Below are 20,515 nucleotides of genomic sequence, written 5' to 3' on the forward strand. Positions count from 1 at the left end.
ATGGGGACCAAATCTCCCTACATGAATAGCAATATGTTACAGTTTTGACCTTGTGGGGACATTTGGCTGGCCCCAATGAGGAAAACTGTTTTTTCTTTTTTTAACTGTAGGTTTTACTTAAAAACTTAAATAAAGGTTTCCTTGTGGTTAAATAGTTTTCCTATAGGGACATTTGGCTGGCCCCAATGAGGAAAGCTGCCTTTTTTGTTCAAACTTAAAAAGAATACTTAAAGATAAAGTTAGACTACACTGTGGGATGTAATGTATCATTAATTGGCTGCATTAATACCTATGTTAATGGAAGGTCCTTATAAGGATTGTGTGTGTGTGTGTGTGTGTGTGTGTGTGTGTTACATGTATCTAAAGATAAAGAAATTCTATACTGCAGAAAGACTAATTTCCCTCTCTGTTTTGAGAACACCTGGTGGAGGCTATAGGGTGATTAAATGTCTCACTAAAAAAATAAATAAATAAATTCCACCCTTTTGCTAATGCTTTTGAATGATTTAATAGTACTGGAAACTTTTTGAAAGTAAGGCGTCCCAGAGCAAACCCATGTGTCATATTTTCGTAACCTCTCCAGAGGAACGGCCGCTCTCCCAAAGACACTATGACACAAAGCTTTAGACAGAAGGACAAGGCAAAACAATAAAAGATATAATGTTCAGCATGCGTTCAGCAAATGAAGCCAACACAAAAGAGACAGAAAGGAGGCAAAGATAAGGCCGACAGAGGAACAGAAAAGAGACAAAAACAGAATGTAAAAAGGATAAAAGATTGAAAGAAAGTGAGAATAGACAGCGCATGAAAGGAGAGAGAAGTAATTGACTGAAGTTGGGTGGTAAAGACTGGTGTGCTAGTGGGCTCTCTAACTCTCTCTAATTGGTGCTGCATTCAGACCTGCCTTTAGTTCTGAAATGTACTAATGGAGCGTAACACACACACACACACACACACACACACACACACAGAGAGAGAGAGAGAGAGAGTGAGAGAGAGAGAGAATTCTTCACTATACAGCTAGCTACACAGAGGATAGAGGATAAGTGTTGCTGGGCTACAATGTGAAAAGGGATTGAATCCCCCCCATGGAGAGCATTCACATGTTTTTTTCTCTCCTTCTTGTCATACTTTTATCATTCTCTCTCTCACACACATCCACACACGTAAGGGTCAAAGCATTTTGTATAAGTAAGAACACTAATGGAAAATGTAATCAAAGTATTAGTTATTGTGTGTGTGTGTGTGTATGTGTGTGTGTGTGTCCACTGGGTAATTATATTAGCCACATTTTACATGTTTACAGTATCAGTATCACCATTGTGAATGGTGCTCTCAATACACCTGTTAGCTGAATGGTGAAGGGCAGTTCATTCATTCATCTTCAGTAAGAGCTTTATCCCAGTCAGGGCCGTGGTGGATCCTGAGCCTATCCCGGGAACACTGGGCGTGAGGCAGGATACACCCTGGATACACCCTGGATGGCAGGGTGTGCCATCCATGCACACATTCACACACTCATTGACATCTAGGGGCATGTTAGAGGAGTGAGTGCACTTACTGGCATGTGAGAGGAAACAGAAGAAAAAGAAGAGCATACTGTATGAAACTCCACACAGACAATAACCCAACCTCAGGTTCGAATCTGGGAGCCTGGAGCTGCTTTTTGAATGTCATTGAATAGTGGTGTGTGTGGATGTGTGGATGTGTGTGTGTGTGTTCCACAAATGAAATCCACTTGTTTATTTTACTGATTTGTGAACGTTTTACATTTACGTATAATCAGTCAGAAATGCACTTATAGGCAATCATGTGCATACACCAACTATGCATCTATGCAGTGCACTTTCCTTTGATGCGTTTGCTTAAAAGGGGAAAGTAATGTGTGAGGGGGAAAAAAAACATTAATCATGTGAGGTGGAAACAGATTTGTTATTTTAGAAAATATGTATGGAAAAGCTAGAGCAGTTCGTTTCATTGCACATATTACAATGATGTTAAGCATTTTAGAGCTATTATTATTATTATTATTATTAATGTGGTTGTTGTAAATACAGTAGTAATAATTATTGTTGTTTCAATTAGAAAATTGTAAGAAAATATAATTGAATGTAGAAAATTAAAATGCAATTTCAAAAAAGTTTTGAACTTTTGTGTTTTATCAGTGATTTATTGTGTGTATTCATGATTTATACATAATTTGTGATGTATCCATACACAGCTTTTTATCAATGCAGTTGCATTATTTTTCATTGTAAGCAATTGCTTCCAACAGAGCCTACATATTCCATAAAGCTGATATAATTGCATGTGCTTGAACACTGATAATTCTGCAGATTGTGCTTGATTATGTTTTATATCTTTTTCATCAATAATTTAGTAATGGATCTGCTGGGATTTATTAGACACGCATATGGACTACACACTACTAGCTTCTAATTGCATTAGCTTATTTTGTCTGTAATATTGTCATAAAGTAAATGTTCTTGCTGTGTGTCACGCGATATAAACCATGCTTGTACCTGCTCTAGCATTTGCTTTAGGAACAGTCTTGTGGATTTAGCCCTGATCCTCGTGATCTCTGACCCACAATCCCACTGGATAAACTAACGAAGCATGAAACACTGAGCTCAAAGCCAAGAAGAAAGCTTTTTTTTTTTTTTTTTTTTTTTTAAACATTTTAGATCAACCCCCAATCACACGTACAGCCTCGGGGTAAATGAGAGCAGCTTGCCACCCAACTTTCTCTTCAGACTGCTCAGACATCATGAAAGTAAGCTAACAGGGTGAATGATGACTGCTGCTGGTGGACTGTTATTCTTTGGTGTGCTGGTTGCCTCGGTGCCCATCACTCACTGCGCACAACGTCTCCTTCCTCCACTTCCAGCAGGGCGCACGGGGCATGCAGGGCACTTTTCATCTCTCATTTGTGTATTTTCATTAGGAAGTTGCTTTCTGACATGTGGCATGTTAGATCTGCAATGCTTTGACAAAATACGGAGCCTTACATAAAAAGTGTTTAAGCTTTTAACGGGAAGTTTGTGTTTAAAAAAAAAAAAAAAGTTTTCAAAATGAATTCATGTAAACATTATTTATTTTAATTATTGTTAGTAATTGAAATTAATAAATTATCTTCTTCTTATTATTATTATTATTATTATTATTATTAATAATAATAATAATAATAATAATGATAATAATAATAATAATAATAATGTCTCTACAATCTCTGTGCTTTATTATGTTAAATGTGACCATGATAACTTTTTAATATTGTTTTTAAATGGTTTTCTATTTGTTAGTATTTATCCTTTATTCCATATCAACTGTAGCATCCATGAGAAGAAATTTCCTCGGGCAACAAAGGCTAAAAATTTACCTAGCTCAGCAAAAACCACTGCTACTCATTCCCAAATGTCAAATTCAAGAAAATAAAATACATTTGGAATAAATAATGTAGGAAATAACATTTTCAATATCATCCTCACCAGAGTTCTGAAGCAATTTGATCTATCAGTTTACTAATGGGATAAATGTCTTTAGTTCATCCACATAAAGTCGTCACGATCATCATGTAAATCACACAAGCATTACTTCCAAGACTTTCACTATACTTTACTGGAATAATAATAATAGTAATAGTAATAATAATAATAATAATAATAATAATAATAATGTCTTATGTTATCAGGGTTGGAGTTCTGCCTTTGCAAACATTGAATAAATTCAGTCTAAAATGTTCATATCTATTTCTTTGTCTGCAAATATATTTTATTTTATTTTAAATTAATTTCTCCACAGCTCTCATTTTTCTAGCCAGCTGGATAAATTGTTTTGGTCGCTATTCGTGCATTCGGTAAGCAAAAAAAAAAAAAAAAAAAAAAAAAAAAATTAATTAGAAAAAAAAAAAACATTTAAAGCTATTCAGTTCTCAAAACGCATCACAAGTGTATTCAAGACCATTTCTTTAATGAGCCTCGTCTTATCATCTATTTAGCTTATTATTAAGCAATAGTATAAAATTATACATTGCTGCCACTGCTGCAGATTTTTTTTAATTTAGGCTACTTTGTAATTACATAAAAAATAAATAAGTAAGCTCTGATTAAAATTAAAATTAAATTTGGATCTAAAAACCAATCTCGTTCGTGTATGGTATAGTCTAGTTAATGTTTGCCCCACAGTAATATCACTCTGCATCATCTTTACATTTTACTCTTATTTCATAACTCGGTTATTAAACGACTGACACATACCCTGCTGACCCTTACTGTAGTTTATAGGGTAAATATGTGCAAAAGTGGCCAGTGAATTACTATAATATACTCATACAGTATTTAACTATAATATGCATTGCATCATGGGTCATTTCTGTGACGTCACTTATTAATTACAGTAACATAATTTTTAGGAATTGATCACAGTAAGTAACTGTAAATATTAGGAGTAAGTTACTGTAATTGTTTAAATAAAAAGCCTGTGAGGTCTAAGTGTGCAGTGTGATGAATTTAGTTTAGATGAATGTGATATGAGGAAACCGAGCATTAAATCAAACTTGGTGCGCGCGCGCGTTCTGCAGGGCTTTACAGGGATTGAAACCTGCATGTGTCTCAGCCTTTGGGAGACTCGGTTTAAAAAAGACCAGCACTGAGAGAAGTGTGTTCAGAAGGACAAGCCACGCCATGCACGTCCACACACTGTCTCAGGAATCATGTATTATTGATGGCCCGAGCAGGACGCTAACGCCAGGCTACAGCACTGTGCACTTGTGCGCAGTGAAGCCACAATCCCTTTTAATTAAATGCTCGGATGAGTTCGCAGCGATCTAACTAAGGAGACAAAAAGGGTCAAAAATTCAGAATTTGAAAACTCTATTAAATTAATGCAGTTCATTTAATTTTTGTAATTCATGCACTGCATGGGTACAAAAGGGTTTCCGCTTTTCTGTGTGCGCGCGCGCTTGTGTCCGACTTTGACCCATTTTCCCGCTCTGTCACTAGTAGTAGCACAGTTACATCATCATTGTGTGTATGCGTGTGTGTGTGTGTGTGTGTGTGTGTGTGCGTGTGTGTGTGGCCTACTGAACTGTCTCCACTACTCTCCGCATTTTCTCCGCGTCCAAGGAGGCACGCGAGGTACAAGCTACTGCGGCTGCGCACAGACAGACAGACAGAGACACACACACACACACACACGCACGCACGCACAAACACAGACGTCTTATTATCCTTCTGAAGATATAATTATTAATGCATGCTGTGTTTACTATAAGATTTTGGCGCTTTGTCTTATTTATTTGTTTGTTTATTTGTTTGTTGCTTTGTTTATTCAGTTATTAAAAGCTGCTTCCAGATCACAAGGCAAAAAAAAAAAAAAAAAAAAAAAAGCTAGAAATTACATACTTCGATTCAGTCTTTAAGAACCTTTACGTGTCACTTTAGATTATTGAAAAATGAATGAACTTGTTAAATCAGATGAATCAGTGGTGTGGGTTTGGGCTGCAGCACACAGAAACTGTTCTGCAGGTATAAACACGGATCTCTCAGAGGGCATGCAAGAAAGAAAATATCAAAAATATAAGCCAAAATAGCCCAAATATAAACCAAAAGAAAATATCAAAAATACAAACCAAAATAATAACCCTATCTAAAAAACGTTATGCTGTGTTTAGACCATGGCCTGGTTCTACTATAGGGTGTACCATAAGTTCAGCATCATAATATTATTAATGTATAGTTTAATATTTTTACATTTACAGACGACGAATTCAAATAGTTGTAAGTCAGAAAGAACATATTTAGCAAGTTCTGTAAAGAAATATCTTTTTTTGCTGGACGTATAGGACACTTTGGAATGAGGATTTGCACTTCTGTTCTGGACAAAAGCATCTAAATGTTATAATGCTATAAATGCAGCATAGCATCTAAATAATGCTATAAATGCAGCATAGCATCTATATAATGCTATAAATGCTATAAATAATGCTTTAAATGCTATAAATAATGCTATGAATGCAGCATAGCATCTAAATAATGCTATAAATGCTATAAATAATGCTATAAATAATGCTGTAAACGAGGCATAGCATCTAAATAATGCTATAAATGCTATAAATAATGCTATAAATGCTATAAATGCAGCATAGCATCTAAATAATGCTATAAATGCTATAAATAATGCGATAAATGCAGCATAGTATCTAAATGCTATGCTGTAACTGTTAATGTAAAAATATATGTTGGGCTACAGTCACTCCTCTCTCTTGAAATCTGCTCTTTCACAATGATTATAAATGCAAGAGTCCATTAGGCATTATTAAATCCCTGTAACAGGTGACCAGGCGATTTTATCTCTTTATTATAACTCGCACTGCTATTTCCTCTGGGTTCCTGGATAGTGATAGCGTCTGAGGTCTTTGGAGGGCAGACCTGGTGCTGTGGAAGATGGCAAATGAGTGGAAATGGAGGAAACACTGATTACTCGGGGAGATTATTATCACCAGGAGATTATTTCTCACCAATGTGAGAAAAGCCACAGAAAAGTGTAATACAGGTCACACTAGTGTTTATTTGGTTGTATGTGTGTGTGTGTGTGTGTGTGTGTGTGTGTGTGTGTGTCCGACTGTCTTTCCTTGTCTGTCAGGGTGGTAAGTGAACAAAGGGTTTTTTTTTGTTTGTATGTTTATTGTTTATTTTAGTGAAATATCAATTCACAATAAATTCTATTCAAATCTACTGCTATACGTTTTGCATGAAGGAATCTGAAAGTAAGGATTTCACTCTGCTGCTTTTACACTTTCTTATAAGGTTCTAAGAAGATTAGATCTTTTTGTTTTTTATAAACGCTCTTACTCGAAGGGAATGCACAGAAGATCATTTAGAAAAGGTTTTACAGGTTTCTGAAGCTATGTATTTTCATACCTGTACAGAATATCCTACAGAAAAAACTGAACTGTGCCTTTCCTCGTGGCTGGGTGGTGACCTCAAGGGCACATCTTTTTATTTTTTTTATTTTTACATTTAATATGTATCTTTCACCTGATAACATGGATATAATAATATAATATAATATACCTTTTAAAATGATTTAAGGTATATAGCCTGTAAATAGTACATCTTTAAAAGTACACTATATGTACCTTTTGTTTCTAGGTTAAAGATACAGATTAAAGGTACAAATTGTGTATCTGAAGATACCGCCCCAGTGAAAAGAAAAGGTACAGTGTAGTATCTTTAAGAAAAAGTGTAAAAAATGTATTTTTCTCAACTTAGATTATTGTCTGTATCAAACAGCAGTGTTCAATTTAGTAATTTACCAAATATATTGTACATATACAGACAGCTGAGAAAGGAAAAAAAAACAACATAAAGTGTATTAGTAAGGTGTTGGGCCACACCATAATCCACCAAAACAGCCTTAATGCGCCTTGGCGCAGATTGTACAACTCTCTGGAACTGCACTGAATCGTTCTTCCAAAAGATATTCCCTCAACTGGTGTTTTGATAGTGATGCAGAGTGCTATTTAACACCATACGATCTACTGACTGCAAAGACGAAAGCATATGATTTACACCATTTTCACCCTCATCAAAGCATTCAGTAAGCCTGGTGCCCTGTGCAGTGACATCATCATCATCATCATCATCATCCTGGACAAGAGCACTTCCATTAGGATAAAGGTTTTATCACAGGATGAAGGTGATCATTCAGAATCATTCTGGATTTGATATACCCTTTCCTCTAAGTGGATAAGTGGTCTCAAACCATGCCAGCAAAATACCTCCAACAACATAAGAGAGCCACTAGGTTTTTTTTTCTTTTAATTGGTCATCTGTCTGTATTTTTTGTAGGATTTTTAAACAAATGCATGACTACTATGATATTAGGTTCACACCAGAGAAATTTCTGGAATGCCTTTCACAGTGTGAAAATAAGTAACCATTAGCTAGTTAGTTAGTTGGTTTTTTTTGTCCTCATTCTCTGTGAAATTCAGAAATCAGAATCAGATCTCAGAAAGATCTGAACAATTTAACAGCTTTCATTCTTATAATATTTTTTGAAGAAAAAAGAGAGAAAGAAATACACAGTCGTGCACTTTAAATTATGCGTGACGTCATTTAAATAACTGGGTCTTCATAAATGCTACTGCAGGAAAAACCTGCAGAAATAAATCAGTAAAATAAAATCCTCATTTTTACCTATAGATAACCTGGAGGTTTTTTTTATTATTATTATTATTTAGCTAGATTTTTCCCCAGCTTTTTTTCTTCTTACTTTTTCTTTTACACAGAGACAAACTAGGAAGCAGCTGATTGCAAACTGTTTGCCAATTTTTGGAGATGTTGCGTAGATATTAAGAAGTTCATTTCCACTCATCTTTTCTGTAAAACAATATTTATTCTTATAGTAAAACAAATCGTGTAAAAAATATTACACTCCGAGCATACAACTAAAATAATGTACATATTACTGATATAAGCACACATCGTATCAAAGTCCTTGTGAATTTTCATGAAAAGGAAACAAATTAAAACTCAAATTTAAAAGGTGTCAATCAATGGGTTTCGACACAAAATTAAGATGAACTGACAGTTTGTTAGATTTGGTTAAAAATATGTATAAACATGTTATTATCCTGAGAGGCCCTACGCCATGTCTGCTAATCACTTTACTGAAATGGAATTGACTAGATGTTTATATATATATATATATATATATATATATATATATATATATATATATATATACACACATATGTATATATATGTATATAGGCACAAGGGGCATTTGCTTTAATTTAATCTACCTTTCAGGTGCATTTAACAACAAAAAAAAAATCAAAGAAATAAACAATCCTACCTTAAAAACAGGAGCGTTTGTGTGTATCGCTTATTATTATTATTTTTATTTTTTAATGTGAACTTCAGTTATGAAATTAACAGCCGCTTGTGCCACTGACTATCCGTGTGGGAAACTTTTCGGCTGCTGCTCCATTCGGTCCGAAAGGCGCCGGCGGAGTCCGTGAGGCACAGTGCGCATGCGCGGGATTCCCAGCGCTCCCTATGAGGCTTTCTATGGAGAAAGGTGAGCGGTGTACCGGGGATTTGGTCGCAGTCTGTACCGGGGACGAAACCCCGGGACTCAGCGGAGGATAGAAGCGGGAGCGCGCGAGTTCGGCTGTGTTTGGCATGAGGGAAGGCGCTGGGATCAGAGTTCCGGTGTGTCTTGAAGACGGAGGCGCTTGTTGTTGCTGCTGTTGCTGCTGGAAGGTAAAGAGCGCGGAATGTGCGTGATATGCCGCGTGCAGCTGAAGGCCGTAACCGCAACCGTAAGCTCCGTAGCCGTAGGCAGGGACGAAAGCGCCGTGTTCCCGCAGCAGCTCGGGTGTCTGCTGGCGCTTGAAGCGCTTTCGCCGGCGCAGGAAGCTGCCGTTGTCGAACATGTCGGCCGACTCCGGGTCCAGCGTCCAGTAGTTGCCCTTGCCCGGGTTGCCGGGCTCGCGCGGGATCTTGACGAAACAGTCGTTGAGTGACAGGTTGTGGCGGATGGAGTTCTGCCACGCGGGAAACTTCTCGCGGTAGTACGGAAAGCGGTTGCTGATGAAGTCGCAGATCTCGCTGAGCGTCAGCCGCTTCTTGGGACTCTGAAGGATGGCCATGGTGATGAGCGCGATGTACGAGTATGGCGGCTTCACCAGAGCGTTCTTGCTCGCCGGTTTGTACGCGTCGCGCGCGCCCGAGCCGGCGGCGCCGTGAACAGGGTCCACGCACGGCGGCGACGCGGCGAGGAACAGCTCGTCGCGAGCGCGCGGGAATTCGTCGTCGTCGTAGGGGCGCGAGCGCGCCGCCGCATCCACGTCGTCGTCGTCTCCTTCGCCCACCACATCGATGTCCGGCTCTTCCGAGAGCGCACACGCGTCCGACATCTCGGAGCTCAGAGTCATGGCTCTCGGTGAGACGGTGCGCGCGCTGCTGCTACTGCTGCGGTATTATGAAGAGACTCATAATTAGCGGCGTGATGAAGACAAGCGCACAGCGTGGCCGTAAGCCGCCATAAACATTCATAAAGCTGTCGATCCAAAGTTAACCTTAAAGCCCAGCATCCATGCGCTAATTCAGGCGAACGGGAGCCACTTCAAATAAGGCAAAGCAGAATTCCAAATAGGGCGGACCTTCCCGCGCGCTATATACCAGCTCCCTGATCACATGATCGCCAAGCGTCACCGTGGCTACTGAGCGAGAACAACAACACGCCAATGTTGTTGGAGGGGGAAAAAAAGATGCCAATAATTGAATAAATGCGAATTCTTATGGTTTCAGGAAACATTTTAGTCAGTTTGTTTTCTTAAGAATAAAATCCTCCTCGCTACTTTGAGCTATGGGAAAGAGCAGAGAAGTAAACACATGGCTGCTGGAGGAACCTCCCATACTATTGTTGTGCTTCCCTTCAGTGCAGCGCAGGCTACAGATCGGGCATGTGCCATGCTAATACCCTGAGAGTACATTTCAGATATTGGTCTTTGGTCGTTGGTCACTTTCTAGCGCATTTGATCATCTATAGATCATAGCTTATCACGAGCAAGAACACTCAGCGCTTAAATCGCGTATGATCCCGGAAGAGCGCGAGCGCGTGCGCGTGAAAAAAGACATTCACATTCTGTTCATTATAAGACCAATTCTTATGTCATAGTTGTTTATAAACTTTATGGGACCCAAATGTAATAATATTTATAATAATAGAATAATATTTATTAGAGCGTCGATATTTCTAATACTAATTATTTCTAATAATATTTTAAATTTTATATATATATATACATATATGTATATAAACCTGTATTATTTCCAGTAGTTAAATTAGAATTAAAATGTCCAGGCCACACACCTTTCATCCGACAATTTATTTCACAGCTGCACGTTTTTTTTTTTTGTTTTTTTTTTTTTCCCTGTAAATGAAGCTATTCATTTATCATTATGTTTTTGGAGAGAGGAGACAACACTGCAGCTGATGGGATTATAACTCTGCAAGGAAAAACACGTGATGTTCGGACTTTAACAGGTGAAATTATGTGTCATTTTTTCCACACGTGACTTCATATATATCACCTTTAGCCTAATAGTGATAGTAATGTGAAAACACGTTAGATTATGAAGCCAAAAAACATGAAATATGTAAAAATAAATAAATAAATAAATAAAATTATTTAAAAAAAAAAAAAAAATTGTGGAAAAATCACATTTCATTTTTCATGTCAAAGTCCGACAATCATATGCATAGATTATTTATTTATTTATTTATTTATTTATTTATTTATTTTGGGGGGGATTTAAAGTAAGTCAGGTATAATAATTATAACAATCAGAACCCGTAAGAGACATCAGAAGTGTTTTATTGTGTTTAATATTATTTGTGAAATGCTACACAATTCATATATTCTTTTCCTTTTCGTTTCGTTTGATCCAGGATTAAATTGGTAAAATTATTACCAAAAAAATTATTAAAATTATAATTATTCTTCAGCAGCACAACTCGATTTTGTTAAACGGAACTGGCAAGATTTAATAAATATAAATTGAAATTTTGTTTTTCTTTTATTTGTAGGCCTAATCTCTTAATCAAAAAAATGCTTAACATTTTTATTTCCATTGACAGAGAAAATTCACAGAATGTTTGTTTGGCTTTACTTTTAAAACACGTGATTGAATGAAAATAGCTTTGTTTAGTTCATGATTTCTGGGTTTAAGGCGCGCGCACATGGCAAAAAAACACACAAACAAAAAAACATTTCGTTTCCTTTTATTGTATCGTCTGCCGTTTAACCATTTTATCACTTAAAAGAAAAAGGGGTAAATTGCACTTTAAAATAGGTTATTAAAGACAATTTGTGGCCAAAGTGATGAGAAGCCATTTATCTAAAAAACAAACAGCGCAAGTCCATAAAAACTCTAAAGCTTGCCATAATCACCCAAATGAAGGAGGATGAATGGCGGAAAATATCTTTCCAAAGATAATTATGATTTTAGCTTTTCATTTGCGTGCTGTGTTAGTTCTGGATGGTGCAGTAGGGAATGAGAGTTGTTTTTCTGGGTGATGGGAAAAACATCTGCACTCCTCTGATGGCTGATTCACTGTGTGGTGAGGCGCGTGCCTGCACTCCTCAGCTTCCCATCCTGTGTGTGTGGAAGCTGAGCTCACCATCTAGTGGCCGAGTATCAACACTTCCACACAAACATTCCGAGCAAATGCTTCCATGTGGGCTTAACTATTTAACTAACTGACTAACTAACAAACACCAGTAGGTTTTTTTGTAAGTAAATATAATAAATTTTGAACATTTTTTTTCTTTACTTAGGAAGTTTAATGATGATTGATCAGTCCTAATAATGGAAATTATTAAGAATAATGGAATGAGGGAATTTCCAGATTAGGAAAACATATGAAAGTGGAAACAGTTTAGTCATTTACTTTGTCTACAAAAAGTTATTAAGGGAGAGCACACATAATTAATTTCTCTTAATGTGGTTATGGTGTAAAAGTATGCCCTAAACCTAGAGGAACTAACCTTAAACTCCATTCCATTCTCTGTACTGCTTATCCTGCAAAGGGAGCTTGAAACCTATCCCAGGGGACTCGGGGCACAAGGCAGGGGACACCCTGGATGGAGTGCCAACACAATCGCAGGGCACGATCACACAATTTGGACTGGGGGAGGAAACCAGAATATGCAAACACTGTGCATACAGGCCAGAGGCGGGACTCGAACCCCCAACCCCAGAGGTGTGAGGCCACAGCGCTATCCACTAAACTGCCCTTAAACTAAACAAAACTACTTTTACTCTAAAAACTAATTACAGTCCATTTATGTTCCTTCAATCATTTTAAAAGTGATTTTAAAAGGTACATCATATCCACATTAACAGGTGAAATGCATATTAAGGTACAAAAGATGTAACATTGATGAACCACCACAACCACAGCGACATTAAAGTCCTCCCTAAGTCTTACCTAACATTAGTAAATAAACAAGCCTTATTCACTAACAACCTCTTTACTTGGGGCTTGTGTGCAGTTCTACCTCAAAAAGATAGAGGCCAATGATTTCAGTACAAAATCATTATTATTATTATTATTATTATTATTATTATTATTATTATTATTATTATTGTTAGAGCCCCTGTTCTAAAGCTGTGTGATCAAATATAAACCCATTAGACCATCTCAGTGAAGGCAAGCAGTGATGTGCCCAGCTTTCTAGTCCCTGATTGCTTGATTTGTTCCTTGGTGCTCAGTAAATGATCACACAACATCTGCAATACTTTCATAGTTCCTCATCTGTTATAAAGGCATTGAAGTTTATGACAGCGGTGGTGTAAATCAGCTTGAGGTATGAGTCATTAAGTCTGAATGAGTTTTACAGGAGTAATAGATGTCAGAGCTGTGATCTGAGCTCAGGGTTGCAGAGCTTACAGTATTTCACCCAGAGCAACCCTAATGGCATGTTAACAGAGATAAACAGGCCATCCAGAGGGGTACTCCACAAAGCGAGATAATAAAAGTGGGGCTTATTTGAAATAGTCTCGCTTGATTTAGTGTAACTAGTCAATCCAGGCTCAGTGAACTTCAGGTGCAGTTTATTTCCACTAATTCACGCAAATAAAAGCAACACCTCAGCAATTAACAAAGCTCAGAGTGTGACCCTCAGTACTTATCAAAAGCGTGTTGACATTTCTAAACAATATGGCCACCATACATCAATCAATTCTAAGGAGGCAGAGCTGGATTACTCAAATAGCTGTAATTCATGATTGGTGATAAGGATTTGAACCAAACTTGAAAGATATGTTCAGTCCAAAGATGTGAGGAAGTCTGCAAAGATTGGGGCATGGTCATTGCTTGAGGGCGGAGTTGAGTCAGCTGTTTCTCAGGAACTGCTTATCTGGAACTTTTAATCATCACTGAATTACTTCCAAAACTTTGCCGCCTTCAGCCAATCAGAACCCAGCAGGCATTTCACACAGCTAGTATTGAGCTACCATCACAAAACCTGGTAAGTATGTTATGATCTGTTTAAGGTACACACATGCATACAGCGATTTTATCACTGCAAGTCGCCAGTCGCTGTACTATGAAGCAGTCAGTAGGCGGTCCTATGACTGGTTGCCATAGTAACATTTATCACTGGGTGGAGCAACCAGCATTCCACTTTTGACAACAAAGCAGTTTTCTTGCCGCTAAAAGTAAACATTCTGGAGGGAGAGTGCTTGTATGTAAAACTCACCAGTGTGTGTATGCATCATATCGTACAAGATGAAGGAGGACCAGTGTGTGCTTTTTGCCACTGTGGCCATCTATCTGCGGCAAAAGTGCCAATTTGCTTAGCTTGTGGCATTAGTGTGTTTAAAGCCACAGATCACGTGCACTCTAAGGTCTTCACTCCCACTGGTAGTCGCTGCAGCAAGTTGCTCCAAATAAAGTTGAACTTTTCTCACACCCTGGACACTCGCTTTTCTCACTGGACACACCCACATCTAGTCGCTAACAGTCACTGTCTCACATGTTGCAAGAAGTCGCGAGCTGTCATTGAAAATGAATGGTCTCTAGTTGCTTTGTCGCTGCGAGTCGCTGTATGTGTGAATGGTCACTGGGGGCAATATCACGTGGAGTGCCTGGACCCCGCAGATCGCTGCTTGCAGCTATATATTATTATTATTATTATTATCATTATTATTTTATTATTATTGTTGTTGCTGTTGTTGTTGTTGTTGTTATTGTTGTTGTTGTTACTGCTGTTATTATTGTTGTTGTTGTTGTTATTATTATTATTATTCACATAACTGTTTTGTATTCCTTTTGATTGGTCTGCATTTATTTCACTCTCCCTAACAAAAGTAATTAACAAATATTATGATTAGGCAGTTTGGAGTCCAGTTACTACATTATGACCTTCTCATAATTTCTGTTATGAATTGTTAATGAATCCGACATCTGTTGTTCACTATTTCACTATAAATACTGTCTGTTTGGCGTTTATTTACTCTGTTTCAGTCTTTTATTCATCTTTTACATTTACCTAAGGACTGTGAAGTGATTGTTTTCCTGTCCACTCATGCGAGTTTTTGCCACACTCGGTTGGTGCTGCTTACAACTCATTCGTTACATCTCTGATAATGAAGGCTTTTAGAAAACACTCGCGAATAATGTGAAAAAAGTTACAGAGACGTGAGAAGGCAACCACTGCATGCTTTAGTAGTCACCAAACTGTTATCCAAGCGCCTTCTAGTGGGAGATATGAAGAACTACACCGATCAACCATAACATTAAAACCACTGACAGGTGAAGTGAATAACATTGATTATCTCAGTACAGTGGCACCTATCAAGGGGTGGGATATATTAGGCAGCAAGTGAACAGTCAGTTTTCGAAACTGATGTGTTGGAAGGATCTGAGCGACTTTGACAAGGGCCAAATTGTGACAGCTAGACGACTTGGTCAGAGCATCTCCAAAACAGCAGGTTTTGTGGGGTGTTCCCAGTATGCATTGTTTAGCACCTACCAAAAGTGGTCCAAGGAAGGACAACCCGGTGAACCTGCGACAGGGTCATGGGTGCCCAAGGCTCACTGATATGTGTGGGGAGTGAAGGCTAGTCCGTCTGGTCTGATTGCTGTAAAGGTTAATGCTGGCTATGATAGAAAGGTGTCAGAACACACAGTGCATCTCAGCTTGCTGATTATGGGGCTGTGTAGCCGCATATCTGTCAGAGTGCCCATGCTGACCCTTGTCCACCACCAAAAGCACCTACAATGGGCACGTGAGCATCAGAACTGGACCGTGGAGCAATGGATGATGGTGGTCTTCTGAATCATGTTTTCTTTTACATCATGTGGATGGCCAGGTGTGTGTGTGTGTGTCGCTTACCTGGGGAAGAAATGGCACCAGGATGGAATATGGGAAGAAGGCAAGCCGGTGGAGGCAGTGTGATGCTCTGGACAATGTTCTGCTGGGAAAACTTGGGTCCTGGAATTCATGTGGATGCTATTTTGACAAGTACACCCCTTCATGGCCCCAGTAGCATATTGGCAGTGGCCTCTTTCAGCAGGATAATGTACCCTGCCACACTGCAAAAATTGTCCAGGAATGGTTTGAGGAACATGACAAAGAGTTCAAGGTGTTGACGTGGCCTCCAAATTCCCCAGATCTCAATCTGATCGATCGATCTATTGGATGTGCTGGACAAAAAAAATCTGATCCATGGTGGCCCCACCTCACAACTTACAGGACTTAAAGGATCTGCTGCTAATGTCTTGGTGCCAGATACCACAGCACACTTTCAGAGGTCTTGTGGAGTCCATGCCTCTACGGGTCAGTGCTGTTTTGGCGGCACAAAGGGGACCTACACAGTATTAGGCAGATGGTTTTAATGCTATGGCTGATTGGTGTATATGTCTTTTCTTCAATGTTCACTTGAGAGAATACAATTTTCATTACATTTTCATTACAACATTCACTGTCATTCAATTTTCACTATTTGTTTAATACAATGGAAATTTAAATGTATAATTGGGGGGTGTCCTCAGAACCATCCCATTGGCATAGATAAGTAATATATAGCTGCACAAATGTAGATGTAAGACTTAAAAAGTCATAAGAGACATAAAAAGTCTACACACACTGTTAAAATGGCAGGTTTTTGTGATGTAAAAAATGAAACTAAGTTAAACCATGTCAGAACCTTTTTCACCTTAATTGTGAAATTGCAACATATAAAAATCAAGTGACAAACAACCAGAAATGTTTTAGGGGAAAAACAGAAAAACAAAAAACTTACAATACCCAACTTGCATAAGCCTTTTATAATTGGTAATATGGCAGTGGTCAGAATCAACCAATCAAATTCAATCACATGTTAAATACTAATTAGTATACACCTGCCATCATTTAAAATGACTTATTAACCCCAAATAAAGTACAGCTGTTGCTATAGGATTTTTCTGACATCTTCTTGGTAACATCCAATTGGAAAAGCCATGGGCCACAAAGATCTCACAGGTACGGGATCTCATTGTTGAAAAATATCAGGAGAGGGTTACAAAAAAAATTCCAAGGTATTGGATATACCATGGAACACTGTAAAAACAATAATCAAAAAGTGTAGAAAATATGGCACAACTGTGATTACTAAGACCAGGACATTACTCTAAAATTGATGAAGACCGGGAGAAATCTGGTGAGGGAGGCTGGCAAGAGGCCTACAGCAACATTACTACAGCAACTACATGTGACAACAATCTTCTGAATTCTTCATATGTCTGGGCTACGGGGTAGGGTGGCAAGATGGAAGCTTTTTTAATAAAAAAAATACCCATCCAAGCCTGACTAAAGTCTGCAAAACCAAATACCAGCCGAATTTGGCACGAAACCTTAAGGCTTCTGCTAAAACACTTAGGATGAAGAGGAATTTCACCTTTCAGATTCCATTGTTAAAACTGCTATACAAATAAAATTGAATTGAATAGAATTAATTGATTGGAGTTTGCCAGTGTGAAATTGAAGTGCAAAAAAAAAAAAAAAAAAAATCACAAAATTTGAACATCCCACAGAGCATCATTAAATCCATTGTTATAAGATAGAAAGAATATGGCACAACTTTAACTACGTTTACATGCACATCAAATTCCATTTAAGTAAGTATGCCTGAGTTTCCATTCCTAAATACCTAGCCTACAGCTAAGCATCTGTTAGCACCCACAATTCCTTGCTGACTGAGCATGCGCATATATCTCCTGTCAGTGTATTTTCTGAATAAGGTGTTAATATGCAACAAATTTCCGATTAGAACAGGCATATTCCAGGGGTGGAATCGGAATTTGGGAGATCAGAATATTGTCTTAATTTGAATCGGATTGCGGCGTTTACATGACTCAATACTAATTAAATATTGCCAAATTCCGATTAATATCGGAATATTGATGTGCATGTAAACATAGCCTGTGACTTCGCCTTGAGGAGACCATCCACCAAATGTAAGTGAATGAGTAAGGAGGGCATTAATCAGAGAAGCAACCAGGAGGCCAAGGGTAACTCTGAAGGAGTTGGAGAGATCTACGGCTTAGATGGGAGAAGCTATTCAAAAACAAGACAAAGCTACAGTGCAGTGCTTTACAACTGCGAAAATGAATGTGTTAGAATGGACCTGTCAAAACCTAAACCTCAATCTGATTGAGAATCTGTGGCAAGACTGTCTCCATCCACTCTGACAGATCTTAATTATGCCAAAAAGAATGGGCAAAAATAATTTCAGAATTAGCATTGGTTTAAGTGGTCAGTGACCTACTACTTGCTACTACCTATTCTGTTTTGGTTGAGTGCATTTGACACTACTGACCATAATATTTTAATGTTAGACAAGTCTTATCTGACCTTATTTGACAGACCCTTACCAGTTTGCTAGCATAAGTGAAGATTTATCAGAGATTTCAAAAAGTACAATACAGTTACCCACTGTTTTGCGTCCCCTGTTATTCTACCTTTGTATCCAGCCCCTTGGACATGTCATTCTTAAAGGCTTTTACTTCTACCCTGATGATACACAACTATATTTTTCAGTTCCATCCACTTCAGCAGCACATCTACACTGCAATATGTAAAAGATATAAAAGGTTGGATGAATTAAAAACTTCACTCTTAATTCAGATGAAACACAAATACTGATGTTCGTAACTTCTGGATTGTACTATTGTAACTTGATGCTGGCTGGTTGCCCTTTTGCCTTTTCAGGAAGCTTCAGCTAGATCAGAATGCAACAGCTTGCGTATTCACCAGATAAAGAAAGTCAGAGAATATAACCTATTTAGTTCCACATTGACTACAAAGCATTCCTTATGACATTTAAAACTTTGAATGGTTTCGCTCAGGTGTATCTTTCTAATCTCATGAAACAGTATACCCATCCCAAGCACTTCACTCACTGAGGCAGGTCTACTATTAGTCTTATTTGCATTACATGGTTAAAATTCCTGTAGATTTTACAGGACTGTACATTATTGGCAATTAAGTTGCACCTTAATTAATACTACTTACTAATAATTTAAAAACAACAAGCTACAATTCTCTTATTATTGTTCATGCACTGTATCTTAATGTAATAATCTTTGCACTAAAAATAGTATCACTACAATTTATGAATACTTAATAAATTCAGAACTTCTTCTTATAACAAATTAAATTTTATTTATTTGTATATTGCTGTTAACAATCGACATTGTGATAAAGCAGCTTTACAGAAACAAGGATCTAAATTTTAAATTTATACATTTCGACTCAAACCAGACTCAAAAGGGAATCCATCCATATTTGGGTGAACCCGGATAGTGCAATTATAAATAATTTCTCTTCTATAACTGTATACTATATAGTCAAAAAAGTGCCAATTGTGTTAACAGGAACATGAGTATGAGCATCAGAGTCATTTCTGAATTCATTATAGTTTTAACTTTAAGTCTACTGTATCAAACTGAAGTTATTAACTGTTCAGGGATGGAAACTTGAGTGCAAACTGTGTATAGCAATTGTAGTCCTAAGGCAATCCAAGGAAGAACATCCACATCTGTCTTTATAATGTCTCATATGATTTATTTTTCTTGATTAAACAAAAACTTCTTAAAACTTTTTAATCTGAAAATTGTATGCTTGCATGATTGCGCTATCCACAGTGCCCAGCAGTATTATGTTTTACAGTTATTTACTGACTCAGTCAGTAGTAATTAGTCAGTAGTAAATTACTGTAAAACATAATAGTTGGCTACTAAATTGGCCCAGGTGTAAATGTGTGTGTGCATTATGTCCTGTGATGGACTGATGGATGGTTAGCACTGTTGCCTCGAACCTCCAGGGTTGGGGGGATTGATTCCTGACTCTGCTCTGTGTGTGCGGAGTTTGCATGTTCTTCCTGTGCTTCGGGGGTTTCCTCCAGGTACTCCAGTTTCCTCTCCCAGTCCAAAGACGTCTTGTAGCCTAACTGGCATCTCTAAATTGTCCGTAGTGTGTGAATGTGTGTGTGATTGTGCCCTGTGATGGGTTGGCACCCCGTCTAGCGTGTCCCCTTCCCTGTGCCCCGAGTCCCCTGGGATAGGCTCCAGGCTCCCTGTGACCCTGTGTAGGATAAGTTGTACAGAGAATGGATGGACGGATGGATGAAAATAAATAACACTGCCTTTTATTGTATATAAAGAGTAAAATCCAGGGGGTAAGTCGCATTTTAATGGAACATACTAAAGTTTTCTTTGTTATCCAGATCATTAATAAAACAATATAAATGAAATTTAAATTTAAATAACACAAGTGCAGACTTGTAACTCAAATGACTACCTAAAATTCTCTCTTTCACTGTAAAAAAGGAAAAAAAAAGCATTTGAAGTGAGTCACCTTGGCCTGGTGAAGAAAGGAAATGAGACAATGTAAGTGTGCTAGTGCTAGTGCAGGACACCATGTCATCTTAAAAAAAACAACTTTTTAGTT

At 37.9% G+C, this 20,515-nt stretch overlaps 1 protein-coding gene across 1 annotated transcript; it reads right to left on the reverse strand.

Moving 5' to 3' along the window:
* Positions 1-8,377: 8,377 nt before the first annotated feature.
* foxd1 (forkhead box D1) lies at positions 8,378-10,139 on the reverse strand. The gene has a single exon (XM_026922362.3). It carries the CDS (start codon positions 9,941-9,943, stop codon positions 8,936-8,938), a length of 1,008 nt encoding a protein of 335 aa, XP_026778163.3. The 5' UTR covers positions 9,944-10,139; the 3' UTR covers positions 8,378-8,935.
* Between the last annotated feature and the right edge of the window lie 10,376 nt (positions 10,140-20,515).

This window comes from Pangasianodon hypophthalmus, chromosome 27 (assembly GCF_027358585.1).
Source record: "Pangasianodon hypophthalmus isolate fPanHyp1 chromosome 27, fPanHyp1.pri, whole genome shotgun sequence".
Lineage (NCBI taxonomy): Eukaryota > Metazoa > Chordata > Actinopteri > Siluriformes > Pangasiidae > Pangasianodon > Pangasianodon hypophthalmus.